This window comes from Patella vulgata, chromosome 8, assembly GCF_932274485.2.
Source record: "Patella vulgata chromosome 8, xgPatVulg1.2, whole genome shotgun sequence".
Classification (NCBI taxonomy): Eukaryota; Metazoa; Mollusca; class Gastropoda; family Patellidae; genus Patella; species Patella vulgata.
Genome location: NC_065886.2, coordinates 9,709,342 through 9,728,538, shown reverse-complemented (window position 1 = coordinate 9,728,538; position 19,197 = coordinate 9,709,342). Strand labels below are relative to the sequence as shown.

General features: G+C 37.3%; 1 protein-coding gene across 1 annotated transcript; it reads right to left on the bottom strand.

Moving 5' to 3' along the window:
- Positions 1-5,394: 5,394 nt before the first annotated feature.
- Positions 5,395-18,690, bottom strand: LOC126830577 (titin homolog). The gene is made up of 9 exons (XM_056102693.1): positions 18,531-18,690; positions 14,041-14,346; positions 13,395-13,529; positions 13,209-13,236; positions 8,909-8,946; positions 8,290-8,430; positions 7,271-7,384; positions 6,461-6,540; positions 5,395-6,100 (listed from the first exon to the last, which is right to left on the bottom strand). Exons 1-9 carry the CDS (start codon positions 18,550-18,552, stop codon positions 5,906-5,908), a joined length of 1,059 nt encoding a protein of 352 aa, XP_055958668.1. The 5' UTR covers positions 18,553-18,690; the 3' UTR covers positions 5,395-5,905.
- Positions 18,691-19,197: the final 507 nt, after the last annotated feature.

Below are 19,197 nucleotides of genomic sequence, written 5' to 3'. Positions count from 1 at the left end.
GACATACAAACTATTACCAAATTTGCTTGAAACGAGCAAATCTGATATGTCAAAGATCTTGAGCACCGCGGGATAAACGAGTGCGCCTTTCGGTAAATGACAACTCGTTCACCTATTTGCACTATTATCCCAGTTAATATAACTAGATGTTAATAGAATATACACAATAAACATTATTGATTCACAACTGACTGGGTGTTCAAAATCTTTCAAAAATGCCTGACACATGAAAACCAGGCATCGTGTAAAAATCGACTAATCAAAGCAAGACTGCCATCTTGACAACAAAATTTATTTTTTCGTAATGGACTAAAAATAGTTCAAGATGATAGCTGACCCTATGGGACATTCCGCTACGATTCACTGCAACAGTGTTTGGTTTGGTAATTCACAGACGGGCAGCAAGAAACGGAGTGAAAGTTTTTTTAAATAGTATACGGGCACAGTATATGTCACGTACAGTCTGAACGATTGAAAAACCTCTTCATAATTTCGGACGTACCAAGTGCGTCACTAGTGCTTCTGGGGTACGTGTGACTTATAAGTAATCAATTTCGTGCACCAAAAGTACGGCCCGTACTTATGCGCATGGTTAGCACGTGGCAATTACACCCAATGAACATGAAACTCAAGTCAGTAGTGTGTATTATTGTTTTGCCTGCGGCATATCTACCAGAGAAATTGAATATTTTCATTTAGTTTAAAATATGGCACCTAAAATAAAGGGCTCAAAAGAGTAAATCGACTGCTCCTTCAGAGAGGGGACAGCCAAGAGGCCTCTCAAATGGTGTATCAGAATGTCAAATGCATTCTCAACAACACGGCGTGAACCGGATATGCGGTAGTTGAAAATACGTTGAGTTCTTGTCATCTCATGAAGGCTGTAGAGGGCTTCGTTAAGTTCGCAATGGGACGGCGTCATTTCTCACCAAGATGTAGGGCTTGTTCCTGCCATTCTAAGGGGAGGAAGACCAAGCTCGTCATATTCCAGTGCAGACGACTGACTTGATCACTTGAAGACCTCGCAGTGCTACGCCGACCCTTTGGCACAACCCGTCCACAATAGTTCCAATGTGTGGCAAATGAGCTGTTATATGTTGGCAGTCTCAGGAATATTAAAACGTTCATCTCTGTAATCCTGGTATACCTCTCACACCCACCTCAGGTACAATCATGCAAATGGCATTGAATGAAAACGCAAGTTACTTGAAACTATTCCCTGTAGCCCAGACTCAAGTGGAATGTGAATGGTCAGTTTCGTCACAATTTAAGCATCACACTCACTGCAAACATGTCGGGGCATCCCCATTTACGCCAGTCTAATTACGACTCCCTCTGTATAAAAGTATATTGTAGAGATTTTATGCATTGATTGCACGCCACATGCAAATGTAGTAAGGGAGGTGTAGTTTTGACTTGCGGGCCACAATGATAGTAAATCATGAGTAGGCCTACTTGTGTAGTAGGTCTAATGCATGTAACCCGTACACAAGCTTGCTGTCATCGCAAAGCCCCTTCTAGATTTGCTCCCGACTTGCTTTTGTGAATTTTCGGAGACCCGTAGAATTTGTATGTGGAGGACCAAACGTCTATACGCTGAGTTTGTGATCGCCTATGGTGCCGAACATACGCAGGTGACGTGCTAGTCTCACCCACGGGTTTACAATAAATTCCCCCGTAGTAGCACCCATGGCGGGTTGTGAGCTTATGGAAGGGTATCGCTGCCAATATTAAATGCTCTGATACAATGTCTTTTCCATTGAGTATGTAAAAAGTGCAATGTACAAAGTCCTAAAACCGGTAATGATAAAGTCAAAATTTCTCTAAGACAAGAGTTAAATGTAAAACGTCAAATGTTAAGTGTCAAATGACAAATGTTTTGTTGACGTGTCTACATTTTACATTTCTCGCATTACGTTTTATATTTGCGCTCCGTCACATCCCATTCTACATAGCATCTTTCGCACGGCATCAACTTTCATATGCAAATGTAGGATATCACGTGACTTATTAACATATACAGAAACCTTGCACACTATAAGGATTTTCACCTGATACTGATAACAGTAAATCAGGCTGGCACACTTGTAGAAAGCGTGAAGGACTAATGGGATGTGACAGAGCGCAAATGTAAAATGTGTGAGAGAGAGGGAGAGAGAGAGATGGGGTTTAACGTCCACTCGACACAAACTAGGTCATTTCGGGACTAACATATGGTTCAATTTTATTTCCATAATTCGCTTGCGCGTAGCGGTTTTTAGCAGTGGGAGGAAAACGGAGCAAATTTAAAATGTAATGAGAGAAATGTAAAATGTAGACACGTCAAAACAAGCATTTTCTCTACAAAACATTTGTCATTTGACACTTAACATTTGACTTAGTTGACCTTTCACATGATATAGACCCACTTCCACACAAAAAGCGATTTTGCTTACAATCAGGGGCCAAAATCCAGGAAGTTACGGTTCTACATGCTCCAATATCAAAGGATCAGAGATCTTTGGGGTATAAATATATGTTAAGTATCATCAAAATCAGATAAAAATTATGACCTCTCTTGGTATTACATACGTTTACACTAATTACGTAAAGTGAGCGGCCATTTTGTCTGACAGTTTCGGTTCAATTTTCATGAAATTTCAATTCAAACGTTATTATGTTGGAACGGTGATATATTTAAACGGTTTTTAAGCTCGGATAAAAATTGTGTCCTCTAGATTACACAAGCTCAAAACGTGATTTTTCGAACAATCAGGGGTTATAATCCATGAAGTTACGGTCCGATATGCTCGAATATCGAAAGGAAAAAAGATCTTTGGGATATAAACATCAAAATCGGATAATAGCAAGGCTTGGAGGCCTTTTTTTGAATTCCTCACCACAAGAGTTCGCAAGGTATTAGATTTAGAACGAATTCCCCTTAGACACCTGTTCTACGGGATTTTCTATTACCATAAAAACAATTATAATAGTCAGGTTCTAACACACTAATGCCCAAAAGTATAATGTTAAACACCATTTCATTTCTATTGTACTAGCGTTTCAAATAATACTATACAGACTAGAGTAAATAAAACAACATCCTGGATCAGATAACATTATTTTTATGTAATGAAACTGTCTATGTTTTTATTAGTATAATTTACATCCCACTCCCGTGCGATGGAAAAAAGTCTAAAGTTTCATGAAGCTATATTTTGCTTCTTTTTTTAAAGTAAATGTTATTTATTTATTTATGTAATCTTGATGTTGATGATATTACGATATGATGTGTACATAAAAAGGCTTGTAGAATTTGGTAACATCAGGATATTTTAATTTTGATCACCAGCTAGAATGAAAATACACTGTAAATGGGGTTGAACGTATTGCTTTTCTGCTACTGGAATAATGAAGACGGGCATAGGCCGGGTAGTGTTTCGCGAGGGAGTTATTGACAGCACATCAATGTTGCCACCGAGTCTTTTTCGAATTCCAGTTGCCAAGTTGTTCTTGATGTATATGTCCACATGTTAACCACGGTTTCCCCCCAATCACCGATGATGTACCGTGGATCCCAAAGTGGCCCGGATAATCGCGGTTAGACGATTTGACAATGCATGGTTCACTCGAACTATTCCCAAATATACGCGCTGAAGGCAATCTGCGCGCGAAAGAAATTCCGACCGCGTTCGTATTCCTGTTATTATAAACAACTCTGTTTAAAATTAGTTAAACCAATCAAATGTTATCGCCGAATTCACGGTGGCGCTTTGTGCAAACGAACCAGTTACCGCGACCATACAATGTTCCTGACGCACAAATCACTCTTTCTGGAAGGTTACAAATACCATGTTCAGACGGTGTGTATTTTGGTCCAGTGACAGTTGTCTGCATGGTAAACTGCATAGTTGAACAAAGCTCAAATAGCTGGCCATGTCTCTTTAAACTAATGTCGCATAGAAATATAAACAGTTAAGGTCTGAACAGGAGATGTGTAGATGAACTGATAAAAATAGCAGAAAATAGGACACATAAAGACATTGAAAGTTACATATGCGGAACGAAATAGGACAGAAAAGAAAGATGTAGAAGGATTATGTTTCTGGGTAGACGGTAAATATGATTATATGTGCATTACGATGTAAAGGAATTGTAACCGGACGTCCTTAATTAATGTTAATTATCCAATAAAACTAAAACGCCTGCAGTTACCATTAAAACAAAGATCTATGTCTTCTTCCCTCTACCTTATATCGCGGGCGAACGTGGTCGAAAAGCATAGATTCAAATTTTAAAATATGAATCACTGAAATTCAAAATGTAATGGTTTTTTTTTTTTTTTTTTTTTTTAATTTAAACAATTTTTTATTAGAAGAGATGGGGTTTAACGTCCACTTGACACCAACTTGGTCATTTCAGGACTAACGTAATATAGTTCAATTTAATTCAATACTTCGCTTGCGCGTAGGGGTCTTTCGTTGTGGGAGGAAACCTGAGAACCCGGAGTAAACCCACGAGGTTGGACAAGCGACCCCACTCCTTGTCACGTTCAACCGGGGATTCGAAACCACGCCAGTTGACTCAATGACAAACCTTTTGATACAGCGCGCACCCCCCCCCCCCCCCAAATTGGATTAATTAACAGACAAAGGCCTATATAAGTTCTCTCCAAACATATTAAACCTTATGTTTACAATACAAAATAGTGGACATATGTATAGGCAATGAGTTACAAACATATATGCATTTCTTGGAGTGTAATGGTTATATATATCGTACATTTAAATTAAAGGTTACATAATGCAAATATAGTTTTAATAATTAAAGCTTTAAAACCGCTTGCTATCTTTTATAAATATTTGCACTATTTCAAATACGTTACAATTGGTATCTACTGAAAGATCGGTGGTGCCATATAGAATTAGATCCATTGTAACATTTTGTTTTGGAGAAATGTTCTTGGGGCGGAGTAGGATGGACATATGAAAATATAATGGAATTACCTTCGTCTGTAGAATTACTCCTAGGGCACGTTTGTGGGCTTTTAATATGTAGATTGTTCCAAATTTTAATTGTACAGGGAAAGAAACTATTAGAATACGGGTGTTCAATCAATATAAATCTCGGGCATCCAATGTCCTTGAGAGTTGATTATAGGCTAAGCATGAGAAACATGTCGGAACAATAGTTTACATCTTTGAAGTCGAAAGAGAGATTTACTATAGGCAAATTTAGCTCTTACATAATGCAGGGACAGTGATTAACGACATTTGTTGCGGGGGCGGAGCGGGGGGGGGGGGGGTGTAAATGTAAGCTTCGAAAAACTATTAATACACGACTTCGTATTAGACTTATTTTGTTGTCTTGACTGACAAAACATTGGCTGAAAGGATATGACAAACGTTATAACAATTCAGTCGTAAAATAATATTATTTAACAAAAATTATAATCAATACAAAGATATATTCCTTTTCGAAAATGGCCTATTTGATTACATTATTATATAACTATAAAACTTAAACATGGATACAATAGAAGCAAAGTGATAAATAACTAAGAACATTTACATGCACAAAGTAAACAAAAAGAAATTGGTGAGCTTTTATTTCAAAACAATCAAAAAACACCTTTATTTGTAGAACCTTAATGGCAAAACTTTACATTCATAACATTTTTTTCTTACACTATTTGTTAAATATATACATATTATAAGCATACAGAATATAATTATGGGAACTGAAACATGCCGAGGCTTATGTTAATATAATACTATAGGGGTTGTTTTAGTTCTGTGAAAGGTGTTAATATATTGAAGTAGTTAAACAAATGGGTGAAAACGAGAAATGGACTAAGTAGGTATTTTTCCAGATTCAACTTTCCTAGACTTATGTTTAAACAGAAAACAAACATATGAATCAGCAATTACTTGTCGTTGTCAGCTTCTTCATCACTACTATTAGGTGGTGTTGGTTGAGTTGGTCCACGTTTAGTATAATCAATACCATTATACTCTACAGCATTAACTTGACCTCGTACGGCTGTTGTTGGATGATGACCATCAAAATCAAGATCGGCATAAACAACATCCTTTTTCTTAAAGGTTTCGGCTTTTGCTTTCTGTAATAAAAGAATACCGATGTTGGGATTCTCACAGTCTATGAACTATTAAATTTTATGGCGGTGATTTACATTTAATACTGCAACGGATTGACATCATTAATACGGGTGGGACTTTTTCTGTCTTATCAATTCAGTCAGCGTTATTATCTAGACCAAAATCTTTCAACAATGTATAATCTTTGGTGATTTAAAGAGGCGCGATAGCCAGTCTCATATTCTTTTTATGAAACTATTCATAGAAACCAAATATTTTAACTGCTGTGGGAAATAATTCGAAAATATTAAATCTTTCGGGATTGACTGTAGCTTTCCGATTCTGTGTCTACACCTATAATTGCAGAGTAAGTTTAACTATACCTGAATTAAATGGTTTTCATATTGACTTGTTGCCATGCCATGGTTGTTACTAAAGATACCAACATTTTCATTCGCATCCCCTACAAAATTCAAGTATAACTACAAATCAACGAGTCTTAATAGAACGGGTCAACTGGATCGAAATGATAGCATTTACTAACGTATTAATCGAGCGCTTAACATTTTAGTCCTTGTCGGTAGCCAAAATATTGAGAAATTCATTGATGATGGGGAAGACGGTTCAAGTATCCGGTTTGTATTTTGCTCTAAATATGCCCATTGTCTGACTCCGTAAACCCTGAACACAACCACGATTTATTTATATTGGTGCATAGCCATATCTCTTTTTGACCTTGGCCTTTCAAAGAAAGTGGGGGACTATAAAAATGAGACCATCATTCAATTTGGGGCACAGTAATTAACTATCCTTTTAATTGAACGAAAATGTTCAAACTTGGTGGAGGTTAATGCCTTCATGGGGGTTTGGCGACGAGGTTACCCTGCTTAGGCTAAGCGGGATAAGCCATGTGAGTGGTCGATGCTTTGGGGCACGGTTACTTTGATTCTAAATAAGTGAGAATAATAACACTCGGTGTATAGTTTCAATACATCAATACCTTGACTACTTAGTGCAAGCAGGGCAATACGTAATTCTATTTGCCGAGATTTTGGAGCTCAATTACGTCACTAAGCGATTTGATCGGTCGTGACTTTGACTCTTTACGCCACCCCACTCTTGAGAACTGCGTACTATTATACGCCTGTCATTTTATTCACTGAATTATGACTACTTATATGAGGCAATCTTACCCTTAGTTGTCATTTTTTCATTTGGTTTACCGTTGATTTGTGTTGGTTTGACATTGGATTTCTTAGATTTTATATCTGGTTTCTTAGATTGTGCATCCTTTTTCATTGTTTCATCTAAAATACAGAGGCGAGAATGATCCGTCCCACGTTTGAATTATTAGTATTATCATGACACAATTTGCATAGCACAAACTTCAGGATAAATGATATGTGGGATTAACAATAATAATATAAAATCTTATAATATTAAAGAATGTGGCTGTTCTTGTAAAAAGAAGTGATATAAAAGTTTCATAAGGCTTGACACGAAGTTTGGTTGTCATGGTCGTAAGGTAATCCTTTTTTAGAGAACCGTTTGTTGTAAATTAAATTATTGCTATTAGTGTACGATAAATTAATTTTTCAGATAGTTGTGGTTATTATTAGCTAAAACAAGAAAATATAATGTATAGTGTCCGCGAATGAATCGACTGAGAAAGAGTGTTGTTCGCCCACAAAGATTCTACATTATCAAAATAGCCGTGCAAAGCGTCGAAATACAGCTTTGTCTCGAAAAACAGATTATCTGAAATTAAAGGAAATACCATTCTGCTCCAGCTAAGCTAAGCCTACTCTTATTTGAAATTCCAGCTGTCAAGGGTATTCTTACGTATACAGGGCCTTGGTTTTTCCATCGGAAGGACTATAGTTGCCCCTTGCCATGCCCTCCGTCATGCAAGCGGAAACCACATATGAACTTTCTCGGGCAACACCCGGATCGAACACGGAACCGCCAGGTCAGCGAGCCAACGCCTTACTCACTGAGCCACCGCGACTCCTTATCCTTATTGTTTATTCAAGAAATATAAACAGTGTCGTGTTCAGAATCTAAGAGCGGACGGTTAGGTCTGGAACATGAGAAAAGATCCCCATGCTTCACACTAACTTTGAAAAAGAAAATATCTGTTAAAAATTGTAGCATCTATTTTGTTAACAAATTAAAACTTTCTCCCTATAAAAGAATGTAAAATATATCTTACCGGTTTTAGTCTTATTAACGGTTGCATAAAGCAACTCTGGATTTGGTTTTGTTTCTGCTGTTTTTTTCAACTGGCTTACTTGTGTACATGTTGACGTACCATCCTTTTTAATTTCACCTGGACTATCATGAACCACTGCATCTAATAATAAAATGGTATAACTGTCACTAATAATATAAAGATGCCTTAACTACAAGGTGTAACATTGGTACAGTATATTGGGAATGTAAAGGTTCAATAAATATACATAAATTTAAAAAAAAGAAATGAAGTGAATTGAAAGTGGAGGTGGGGGAATTACCGTGCTACTTCGCTGCGCGGAATGGGCTAATAAAGACAGACAAAGCAATACAGGTTGCGAAGATAGACATTTTTTCAGGACAGTGGCGCTACGGCCTACACTTTATTTCAAATTCCAACTATCATGAGGTTTTCGTTACGTGCACAGAAATAGGTAAACGGGACATCGGTTTTTCGTACCATCCAAACGACTAGGCACTTCATTATTCGGCCCTCCATCGAGGGGGAACCACGCCAGAAAATCGAAGGAATTTTCTCGACCAACACCTGGAGCGAGCCACATTGTCAGTAAATGTCAATTTGTCCTGGAAATACTTACTCGTTTCCTCTTGTCGCGTAGTTGTGACATGATTATGGCTGAAATAAAAAAATTCCATTAAACATGACTTTTAAAATCATTAGCGATTCGTACACACTACAATATATATATATACAAAGAAAAGGTATCGCAACACCCCTATTTCAAAAAAAATAGTACTAGTGTTTGATTAGTATATATAGGTTAGCTATTTGGCGTTCTGGAAGGTATTTGATCGTCCTGAACTTCCTTCATGAAACAGTAAACCAGCAAAACTAAAGTTAAATAAGAGGATTTAATGTGTTTCTGTCGAGTTTAAAAAATAGAGGTGGAAAATAGGTACAATTTTAACCAATTCCAAATAATAATTTCATTTCAAGTCAATATCTGGTGCAGCTTGGAGCAGCACCCTCCTCCTCAATGACTGAACGTGAATGAGCCCTTGGATATGAACCAACGTACGCCTGTGATATTCCTGGTTAACTATGGAGTACATTTCGTTAGAATTTTGCACCAGGGGGTTGGGATTACCTAGTGGTCTAGAGTGTCGTGCTTCGAGATGTAGCTGGTCGGTCACCTCTGTCTTGCGGTCGTGATTTCGATCCCTTGTGTGACTAGGAGATAGGGGCGCCTTCTCAACCTCGTGGGTTTACCCTGGGTACTCCAGTTTCCTCGCACAGGCACGACCCCTGCGCGTGCGGAAAAATAGTCAAACTAAGATAAATGGGGTTTAACGTCCTACTGTTCTGCTCATAAACTGGGCTAATGAAGACTGGGCCCTCATTGGAAGCGGACGTTAAAGACTAATAGAAGAAGACAATTCTGCATCGGTTGATCTCTCTGACAGACAGGATTTACATCCAAGATATGCTCAATGGGTTTCGTCGTCGACAGTTCTCGCCAGGTGGCGTATGTGTGTTAGTGAGATATAGAACAGAATGGCTTACGAGGATCGACTATGGTTCTTAAAAACGAAGCCGATAGAAGATCTGAAGATCTGCCAAACCTTTGACCCATCAAACGACCTTGCGGACAATATCTGCTTTAAATTGAGTCAAAATTATGAATTCTAGAAAGTTTTAATGAAACCGTAAATATTAAACATCCATGGAATCATTATGAAAACAAAAGGGTAGGTTTGGGTTTATTTATTAATTCACTAATAAAGACGATATCGCCATCGCTGCATGAATTGTGGTCAATATACGTAACGGTATTTTGCCTTATTTCGTTTAAACAAAATATACTTAATATCGAAAAATATCAAAATGTATCGAAACTATTGAACAGCTACCGACAAAAACATGGCATACAATATTACACAGAAAAACTACTAGATACAATAGTACCGAATAAGACCTACCAATAAATGAAATAAAATAACTAAAATAAAATACAGAAATAATTTAATAAAGTAAAATAAATCATTCGACCAAATACCCCGTGGTCAACCAAATATATGATCAAAATAACTGTAGGAACCCTTAGAAAAAATACCTCTGGTAAAATACCCTCAGGACAAATCCTCTAATCAAATACCCCCCTGTCAAATTCCCTTCGGATAAAAAGTCCTAGGACACTCCCGCCTCCTACCGCCCTCTAACGTCAAATAACCGCTTACAATTAGCAAACAAACAGCCCCCACCCCCGCAAACATATATTCTCGACATATAATACCGACACACATTCCCCACGAAATACCCCAAAACAACATTTTCCCAAAAACATTAATTAAATGTTATGGTGTACTAATAAAGGCACATTTACTGTATCTATGAAAATCGCAATATTTTCAGGAATTTGTAGTCCAAAACGAAATATGAATAATTTGTCAAAATTTATTGAAAAGAGAAGGCTAGTCGCCATCCAATATCACTGAAAAGGGGAAACAACTGACTACCCGGAGAAAACCCATGAGGTTGGACAGGCGACCAGACTCCATATCAGTCTAGATTAGTTGGTTAACGTGGTACCAAAAGAACCCTAAATAGGGATAAACAAGCCAACAGTGAGGCTGATGTCCCCCGCCGAAATCCCCAAATAAATAGAAGACACATATTAATTAATCGCACATCTATTTTTTCAAAAGTATCGAGCAATCAAACTGATTATTAACAATTCACTAAGTTTCATCACTCTCTATCAGATAGAATCAAAGTTATCTTGTCCCAAAGCATCGACCAAGGATATTCTTTATATCTGCGTAGCTTTAGCCCGATATGTTAATCATTGAACTCAGTAAAGACGAACATCCACATCAAGTTTAAACATTCTACCTCAATTAGAAGCAGAGTTGTTATGTTCCAAAGTCTTGACTAATCAAAATGCTTATTGCTCCTTAGCCTAAGCAGACAATTCTCATCATCGAACTTAGTCAGGGTATTGATGTAATGAAACTAATTAAAAGTAAAGTTATCGTGTCCCAAAGCACCTAATAAACACCTACACCAAGTTTGAACATTTTAGCTCAATTAGAAGGAAAGTTATTGTGTTCCAAAGTCTCGGCCAATCAAATTGCGTTTTGCTCCGCTTACTCTAAGCAGAAAATGCACATTATCGCACTTAGTCAAGGTATAGATGTAATGATACTATACACCAAGTTTCATCACACTCACTTAATTAGAACTAAAGTTATCGTGTCCCAGAGCATCAACCAATCAAATTGCTTATCTCTGCTTACCATAAGCAGAAAATGCTCATCTTCGAACTCCATCAATAAACACCTACACCAAGTTTGAACATTCTAGGTCAATTAAAAGGAGAGTTATTGTGTCCCAAAAACTGTGACGGACTGACAGACAGACAGACGGACGAACCCATTTTAATAGTCCCCTGCTTTCTTCGAAAGTTGGGGGACAATAAATGAGGGATATACCATTGTAAGATTGGCAAATATATTTTGATGGGGATAAGATCGCTAAGAGTGTTAATCCCGAGAAACGTTTTTCTTGTAATAAAGGTATATTTTTAAAACATTGCTAACAAGAAAAGGGAAACCCCATCTAACCTATGTCGCATATATAGTCAATGGGACGAATCCACGCCTGCCATTAAACCATGTAGTATCACCCCATCATCTAAAACTGTAACAAGCGGTTACCATGCAAGAAACGCCCACATTTTACAAGATATGGACAGAGAACACGGGCCGACATACGGCAATATCAAAAAGAACTAAGATCTTTGGTATATAAATATATATTTTATGTGTACGATAAACCACGAGACTGAGGTTAGGCCGGGGAAAGAAAAACAGAAGGAAATAACCCGTGAAAAAAAACCGAGGTCGGTAGGCCGAGGTTTTTCTGTCGAGGGTTTTTTCTGAAGTCTTTCTTCCCCAGCATAACCGAAGTCGAGGACTTTATCGTGCTTATAAACCGTCTATGTTTACATGTACGCAAGATGAGAATATACCAGATTCCCCGCAAGAAAAACCTTTTAATGGAATAAAACCCTACCCTGGAAGAATAACCCGTTACAGGTTTAAAGAAAAACTTTCAGAAGAATAACCCCAAATATATCCAAAACAGCCCCCCCCCCGACTTTCAGACCGCCAGTTATTCCGGGCATAGAATATACCCCAAAGATCAAGGAGATTTACCATTACAAGTTTATAAGTTCCATGATAATCGGATAAACAATCTAGGTATTACATACTTTTACACTATTTGCGTCCGGAAAGTTCCCATTTTGTTGGGAAATTTCGGTCCGATTTTCACACAATGTGAATTCAACCGTCATTCGGGTGTAACGGTGATATATTTAACGATGTTTATAGTCGGTTAATAATTGTGACCTCTATAGGGTTCCACAAGCTCAAAACGCGATTTTGCGTACAAACAGGAGCCATAATCCATGCAGTAATGGTCCGATATGCGCGAATATCGACAAGAACCGGGATCGTTGGAGTATAAATACTTTTCATCAAAATCGGATAAAAATTAGAGTGTCCACAAGCTAAAAACGCGATTTGTCGAACAATCAGGAGTCATAATCCATAAAGTTACGATCCGATATGAGTTAATATGGAAAGGGACGGAGATTGTTGGGTTATAATCATATATACATTTCAAATTTCATCAAAATATGATAAACATTGTGACCACAAGCTAAACACGTGATGTTTTGTACAATCAGGAGCCACAATACATGACCTCATTGTCCGATAAATGCCATTATCGAACGGAGTCGAAATCTTTGGGAAAATATGCTATATTTTAAGTTTCGTCAAAATCGGACAAAAGATTGTCCACAAAAAGGACAGGACCGACAACAATATACAACCACGTGAAAATAACGACGTATAAAAGCTACTACTTACACATTTGGTGCATATTCTTTATCGTGACCTATGACAGAAAATGACGTTGATTTTTTATTTACACACAATATATTTATTCCAATTCATATGAATTCTTATTCTTATTAATTCGTAAATTACCTCAGAGGTGTGTTTAGCATCCACATCTCGTGTTTTATACATAAATAGTTCAAGCCATTAACCTACCGTCTTTCTTGTTGACACGTTTACGTCTTTTATATAGAACAACAACTAAAATAATAATCAGTATGACCACACCAACACATACGATAATTCCTATTATTAATCCAAAATTGGGTCCTGTCGATGTTGGTGATTCCACTGAAAGACATAATTCTAATGACAATTAAGTGACAACAAATTATTTCGTTCGTTAGACGGTCGATGTTGGTCACTGCGCTGAAAGACATATTCTAAAGATGAAAAAGTGATAAATTATTTCATCAGGGGTTCCATATCGAAAGAGTGAAAATATTGGCATGCCTGCGTGGACTAAAAACAATAATACCAGATATAGCATTCAACAGAATATACGTTTATCATAATGTTCTTGTTTATAAGGTGTCGAACATATTTCAACAATTATTCTTGTACTCAAGATTCAGAAGCGATTCCTAATACAATCATCGAGGGCAAATACTGATGACTGAAGCACAAGTAATCAGTCACCATGTCTATATCGTTAATGCATGACTGTAATGTATCTAGAACACCTGCCTATCTTTAAAGTTTGTATTATATCTAGTTTAACTACATGTCTTTAGAGTTTGTATTGTATCTAGTCTACCTACGTATCTTTAAAGTTTGTTTGTAATACAACTGGTATACCTACCTGTCTTTAAAGTTTGTACTTTAAAAGAACCATTAGATAACATCAGATAAACTGGTTGACTATCACCATATTTATTTCTAGCAATAACTCTAATATAATATGGTGTATCAGCTTGTAGATTCTTTATACAATAGTCAGGTTTAGATTCTAGTAGAGGTGTAGAACTAGTCCAGGTTTTATTATCTACTGAATGTTCAACGATAAATTCTTGTTGATCTCCACCATTAAGTCCTGGTGTCCATGTAATACATATACTGTTGTCACTTGGTGGTGAATATCTGATGTCAGATATTAGATCAGGTTGCGCTTTAAAATATATTGTATCTACATACTATAGTGTTTTAACATTAAAACTATATATAAGTGAGATGGAGTATTGTTTGTATAACAACTGATAAACTGGAAGTTTGACCACAAATTCATTTATGAAGTTAGGAAACCAACTAGATCAATTGATATGTACTGATGGTTAAACTTCTAGTCTATTGACCATAAAACAATCAGTAATCCGTATCCCGCAACCGATATAAAATATTGATGAGAATATCACCGGGACCCTAAATAATATTTGACAAAATATGCATGTAGAAAATTAGAACTAAAGATCAGTGAATTTCTTAAATTTTAAACAAAATGTGTCATATTAAATACAAATTAAAATATAATCAACAATAAAGTGATTAATCTTTAAGTGGCATTTAGCGATTGGGAAACACTTTTGTGTTTGATAACGATAAGAGGATACTTGTCGAAACGTCGTGCTTTTAGAATAAACCAGTGATTGTTATATATATATATACTATTCAAAAACAGTAGGGGATATTTGATTTTGGGGGCATAATACTAAAATATGCAAATGACTACGAAAAAAGTCACTATAGAACCTAACAGAAGAAACATTTCCAGTTACATGTGACGCCCAAACGCACCAATAGCTACCGCATGGAATGCAGGTGATGCTTGGGATCATCATGGGGGTCCAACCCAAGATTTGCACGACTCTGACTTTGAATGTTACAGTCATTGTGGCATTGAATTCCAGGGTGGAAACATCAGTTTAATTGTTTTAGTGACCAGAAAACAAATTTTGATATGCGTCTGTCATAAGCAGGCTATGGTCCAGATACCGTGATACACAATCTGTACAGGACAGACCACGCTCAGGTCGACCAAGGGCGACAACTCAAGCCCAGGATCGATTTATCCGTACCTTGGCCTTGAGAAATCGTGTCATCACAGCAAATCAGATCAGCGCTCGTCTTCAAACAAACACTGGTGTGAGAGTGAGTGGCCAGACGATTCGGAATCGACTGCATAGGGGTCACCTTCGCGCCCGACGTCCTCGCGTGATCCCTTGTTTGAGAGATCATCACATTCAGGCAAGACGTCGTTGGTGTAGGGATCGTCAACACTGGGATAATCGACGCTGGAGCAATGTGATGTTTTCAGATGAGTCAAGGTTCACTGTTGATTTTTTGGACAGACGTAGGAGGGTGTGGCGTCGTCGAAACGAGCGCTTCCAAGACGTTAACGTCATCAGACATGATCGATTTGGGGGTGGTTCTGTTATGGTGTGGGGAGGCATCACTGTTGCTGGAAGAACGGCTTTACATGTTGTTGCAGGGTGTGTTACAGGCCAGTACTACCGGGACAACATCTTGGCAGTCCATGTTGTGCCGTTCGCACGACGTCATGGCCGCCGTTTCATCTTCCAGGATGACAACGCAAGATGTCACAGGGCCAGGATCGTTACAGGTTACCTCCAACAACAGAACATCACCACATTACCTTGGCCAGCACTGAGTCCCGACCGCTCCCCCATCGAGCATGTCTGGGACATGCTTGGACAGAGGTTACGTCAACGTCAACAACGTCCTGCCAATGTCCAAGAACTTGCTGCTGCGTTGCAACAGGAATGGGACAATCTGGACCAAAATGACCTTAGACGTCTCATTAGGAGTATGCCACGTCGGATCAATGCTTGTTTGGCAAACAGAGGAGGATTTACCCGTTACTGACTTGGTTGTGATGCTGTGGTAACTTTGCTGTTTGACCCCGGGTATCATTTTACCCTTATAATGGTAAGTCTGTGCCTTACTTAGTCTAACGATCATTTGGAATAAATCGATGAATGTGAACTTCATTTCATTTTGTCATTTGTTTCTTCGTCAGTTTCATTAGGTGACTTTAATAACACTTAAAAATCAAATATCCCCTACTTTTTTTGAATAGTATATATATATAATATTTATATCAATTTTATAATGTCAGTTTATATTTAAAAGGGTAAATAAATCATTTATACTACAGAATGTTATATAAGTATACTTTTAAATAGAATGTTATATAAGTATACTTGCAAAAAAACATATTCTTTCTTTTCTTACAAATTACAAATCAGTACTGCATTTTACAGCCTTTTTGCGTCACTGCTTTGGAGAAAGTCGTTTTATAAATTAGGTCGTCAACTCTTTATTTTAGGCCGTAGTACCGATGTCCGGCCAAAATTTCCCTCATAACACATTGTATGGCATATGCCCGTCTGCATTAGCCCAGTTCGGAGGAGAACAGTAGGGCGTTAAAGACCATTTCAGTTCATGAGAGAGAGTTTAACGTCCACTCAGCACAAACTAGGTCATTTCGGGACTAACATATGGTTCAATTTTATTTCAATAATTCGCTTGCGCGTAGGGGTCTTTAACAGTGAGAGGAAATCGGAGTATCCTGAGAAAACCCACGAGGTTGGACAAGCGATCCTACTCCTTGCCACATACAACCGGGGAATGGAAACCACGCCAGTCGACTCAATGACAGACCTTATGATGCAACGCGCACGCTCTAACCATTCGGCCATACATAACCACAGTCCCCACCGCCTCGATAATTTATCAGAGCTGTACACGACAGCACATTATTATAATGTACACAACAATGCTGATATCCATGTTCCTTTTTATAAATCCACATTATATAAAAAAAAACATTGATCCCTTACATCGTAAAAGATTGGAATAACTTACACAAATCTATTCAATCAATTCCTGAAAACCCTCCTCAAATCTAAATTATACAGTACTAATAATGGCAGTGTAGAGCCCAGTTATTTTCAAAACGGAAACAGAAAAGAAGATACCATGCATACTAGAATACGTCACCGCTGTGGTTCGCTAAACCCAGATAATTGCCCCAAGTGTAATGTACGTTCATGTATAAAAGCAACTAAAAGTTCACTTTCAACCAGTTTCAAAATTGTTTGGTTGTTTATTTATCTGCCTACCTAACCTCGTCGGCTTTCTCTGGGCACTCCAACAACTAAATACCCCTACGCACAAGCGAAGTACAGAAATAAAAACTGAGCCATAAGTTAGACTCGAGATAATCTAGTTTCTGTTGAGTGCACGTTAAGCTCCATTTCTACTTCATGAATTCAGTTCAATATGGTGGCTGATTGGTATCATGTCGCGATGTCGTCATTCATAAGGCGACAAGCCGACAGCCTGATATTTTAACCAGATAATACATTTTCACCCGACAATATGACATTTTCACCCAACACCACGACATTAAAAATGTCCTAATGTCGCGTAATAATGTCGCATTGTCGAGCTTAAAGGTCGTGATGTCGGATTTGTCGGGTTTTTGGTCATATTCCTCTCAATACTATGATTATGTACACTGATCCTGGTGTTGGTCATGAACGTTCCCGGGATTTTGCAGCGTGGTTTCTTCCTGTCGGAAGAGCAGGACAAAGGGACTGACGAAGAACAAAAAAAAACAAGATCCTGTGTACACATTGGCGTGCACATAAAAGAATCTTTCACAATTGAATTTCGATGAACAGAACAAATGCCACGACCCATTGAAAATTTCCTTCATAGCACTTTGCATAGTGTATGCATATCTTCAATAGCCCGATTGGCGAAGACAAGTTGGCAAATTGAATGAAAATTTTAATGAATATGGGTTTAACGTCTTACTGATTGTCATAATCTTGTTTGATAATGAAACATAAAAGTGTTATTTTATACTTTTAATATGATGGAACAATTATACTACATATTCTTAAACAGGAAATTCTAAAAAGCACGTTTTTTTTAATCAGTCTACTGGGGCTTTTAGACCAGAGGTTTTAGATCAGTCAACTATGTCAGTAATAATATTGTGGCAGGGGTGACAGATTATAACTACCTGTAGCTGGAACTATGACACTGTTCTACTCTGACTACAATTTTACTATAAATGTTAATTTTTATACCTGTATTAAATGTTGTTACTCAATTTGAAGGAAATATTATCCCATTGAATATTGCTACTGGTCACCCACTTGATTTACATATTCACAACCAGGAAGTGATGTGGATTACATATATAGACATTAAATTCTCGTACCCAAAGCCCGGATGCTACTTCTATGTTTATCTATAATTAAAGAATATCTAAAGAAGATGTAAAATGATCTCTTTGATAAGTGTGAGTAATAATATACCTACCTTTTACATCTACAGTAATCATTTCTACAGCTGGATTTTCACATTTCCATTGTCCATCATCCCTGTCTTTAGATACATTAGCTATATTAATAGTTACACTGTTACTAGTTTGACTTACAGTATAGTATCTCCTGTAGTTGTATTTTACAGTAGATGAATTCGAGTCACCAGATATATTACATTGTTTAGGTAATATGCAAGAAGTTACAGGTACAGAATCTTTAGTAATTATAACTATCGACGTATTAGTTGTACATGTTAAAGATGCCGAATCACCTTGTATCCACTGAGGTGGGTTTAATGTAATACTTGTCCCACCTGTAATATACAACATACTAATTAGTATTACTACAGGTGATGTGTTAACTATTGCCTTAGATGATATGAGTATAAATCATTCAAGTGAAATATATCTTTCCATAATTAGATATACGAATATAACTAGTTATACAGCATCATAATTAGCCGTTTTTAGCTGGTGTCTGATCATTAGGTAAAGCGATCAGAACAGTATTAGTGGATTCGGGAACTCAAGCAATTATTTTTAGTAAATGTGGACTTCAGTTACACAAGTTAAAAGGAAAACTTGTAAAATATAAATAGACTTGTTAACAGTCACCATAAGCGGATTATTCATGGTTACAGTATGGTAGCCATCAAGTCATTC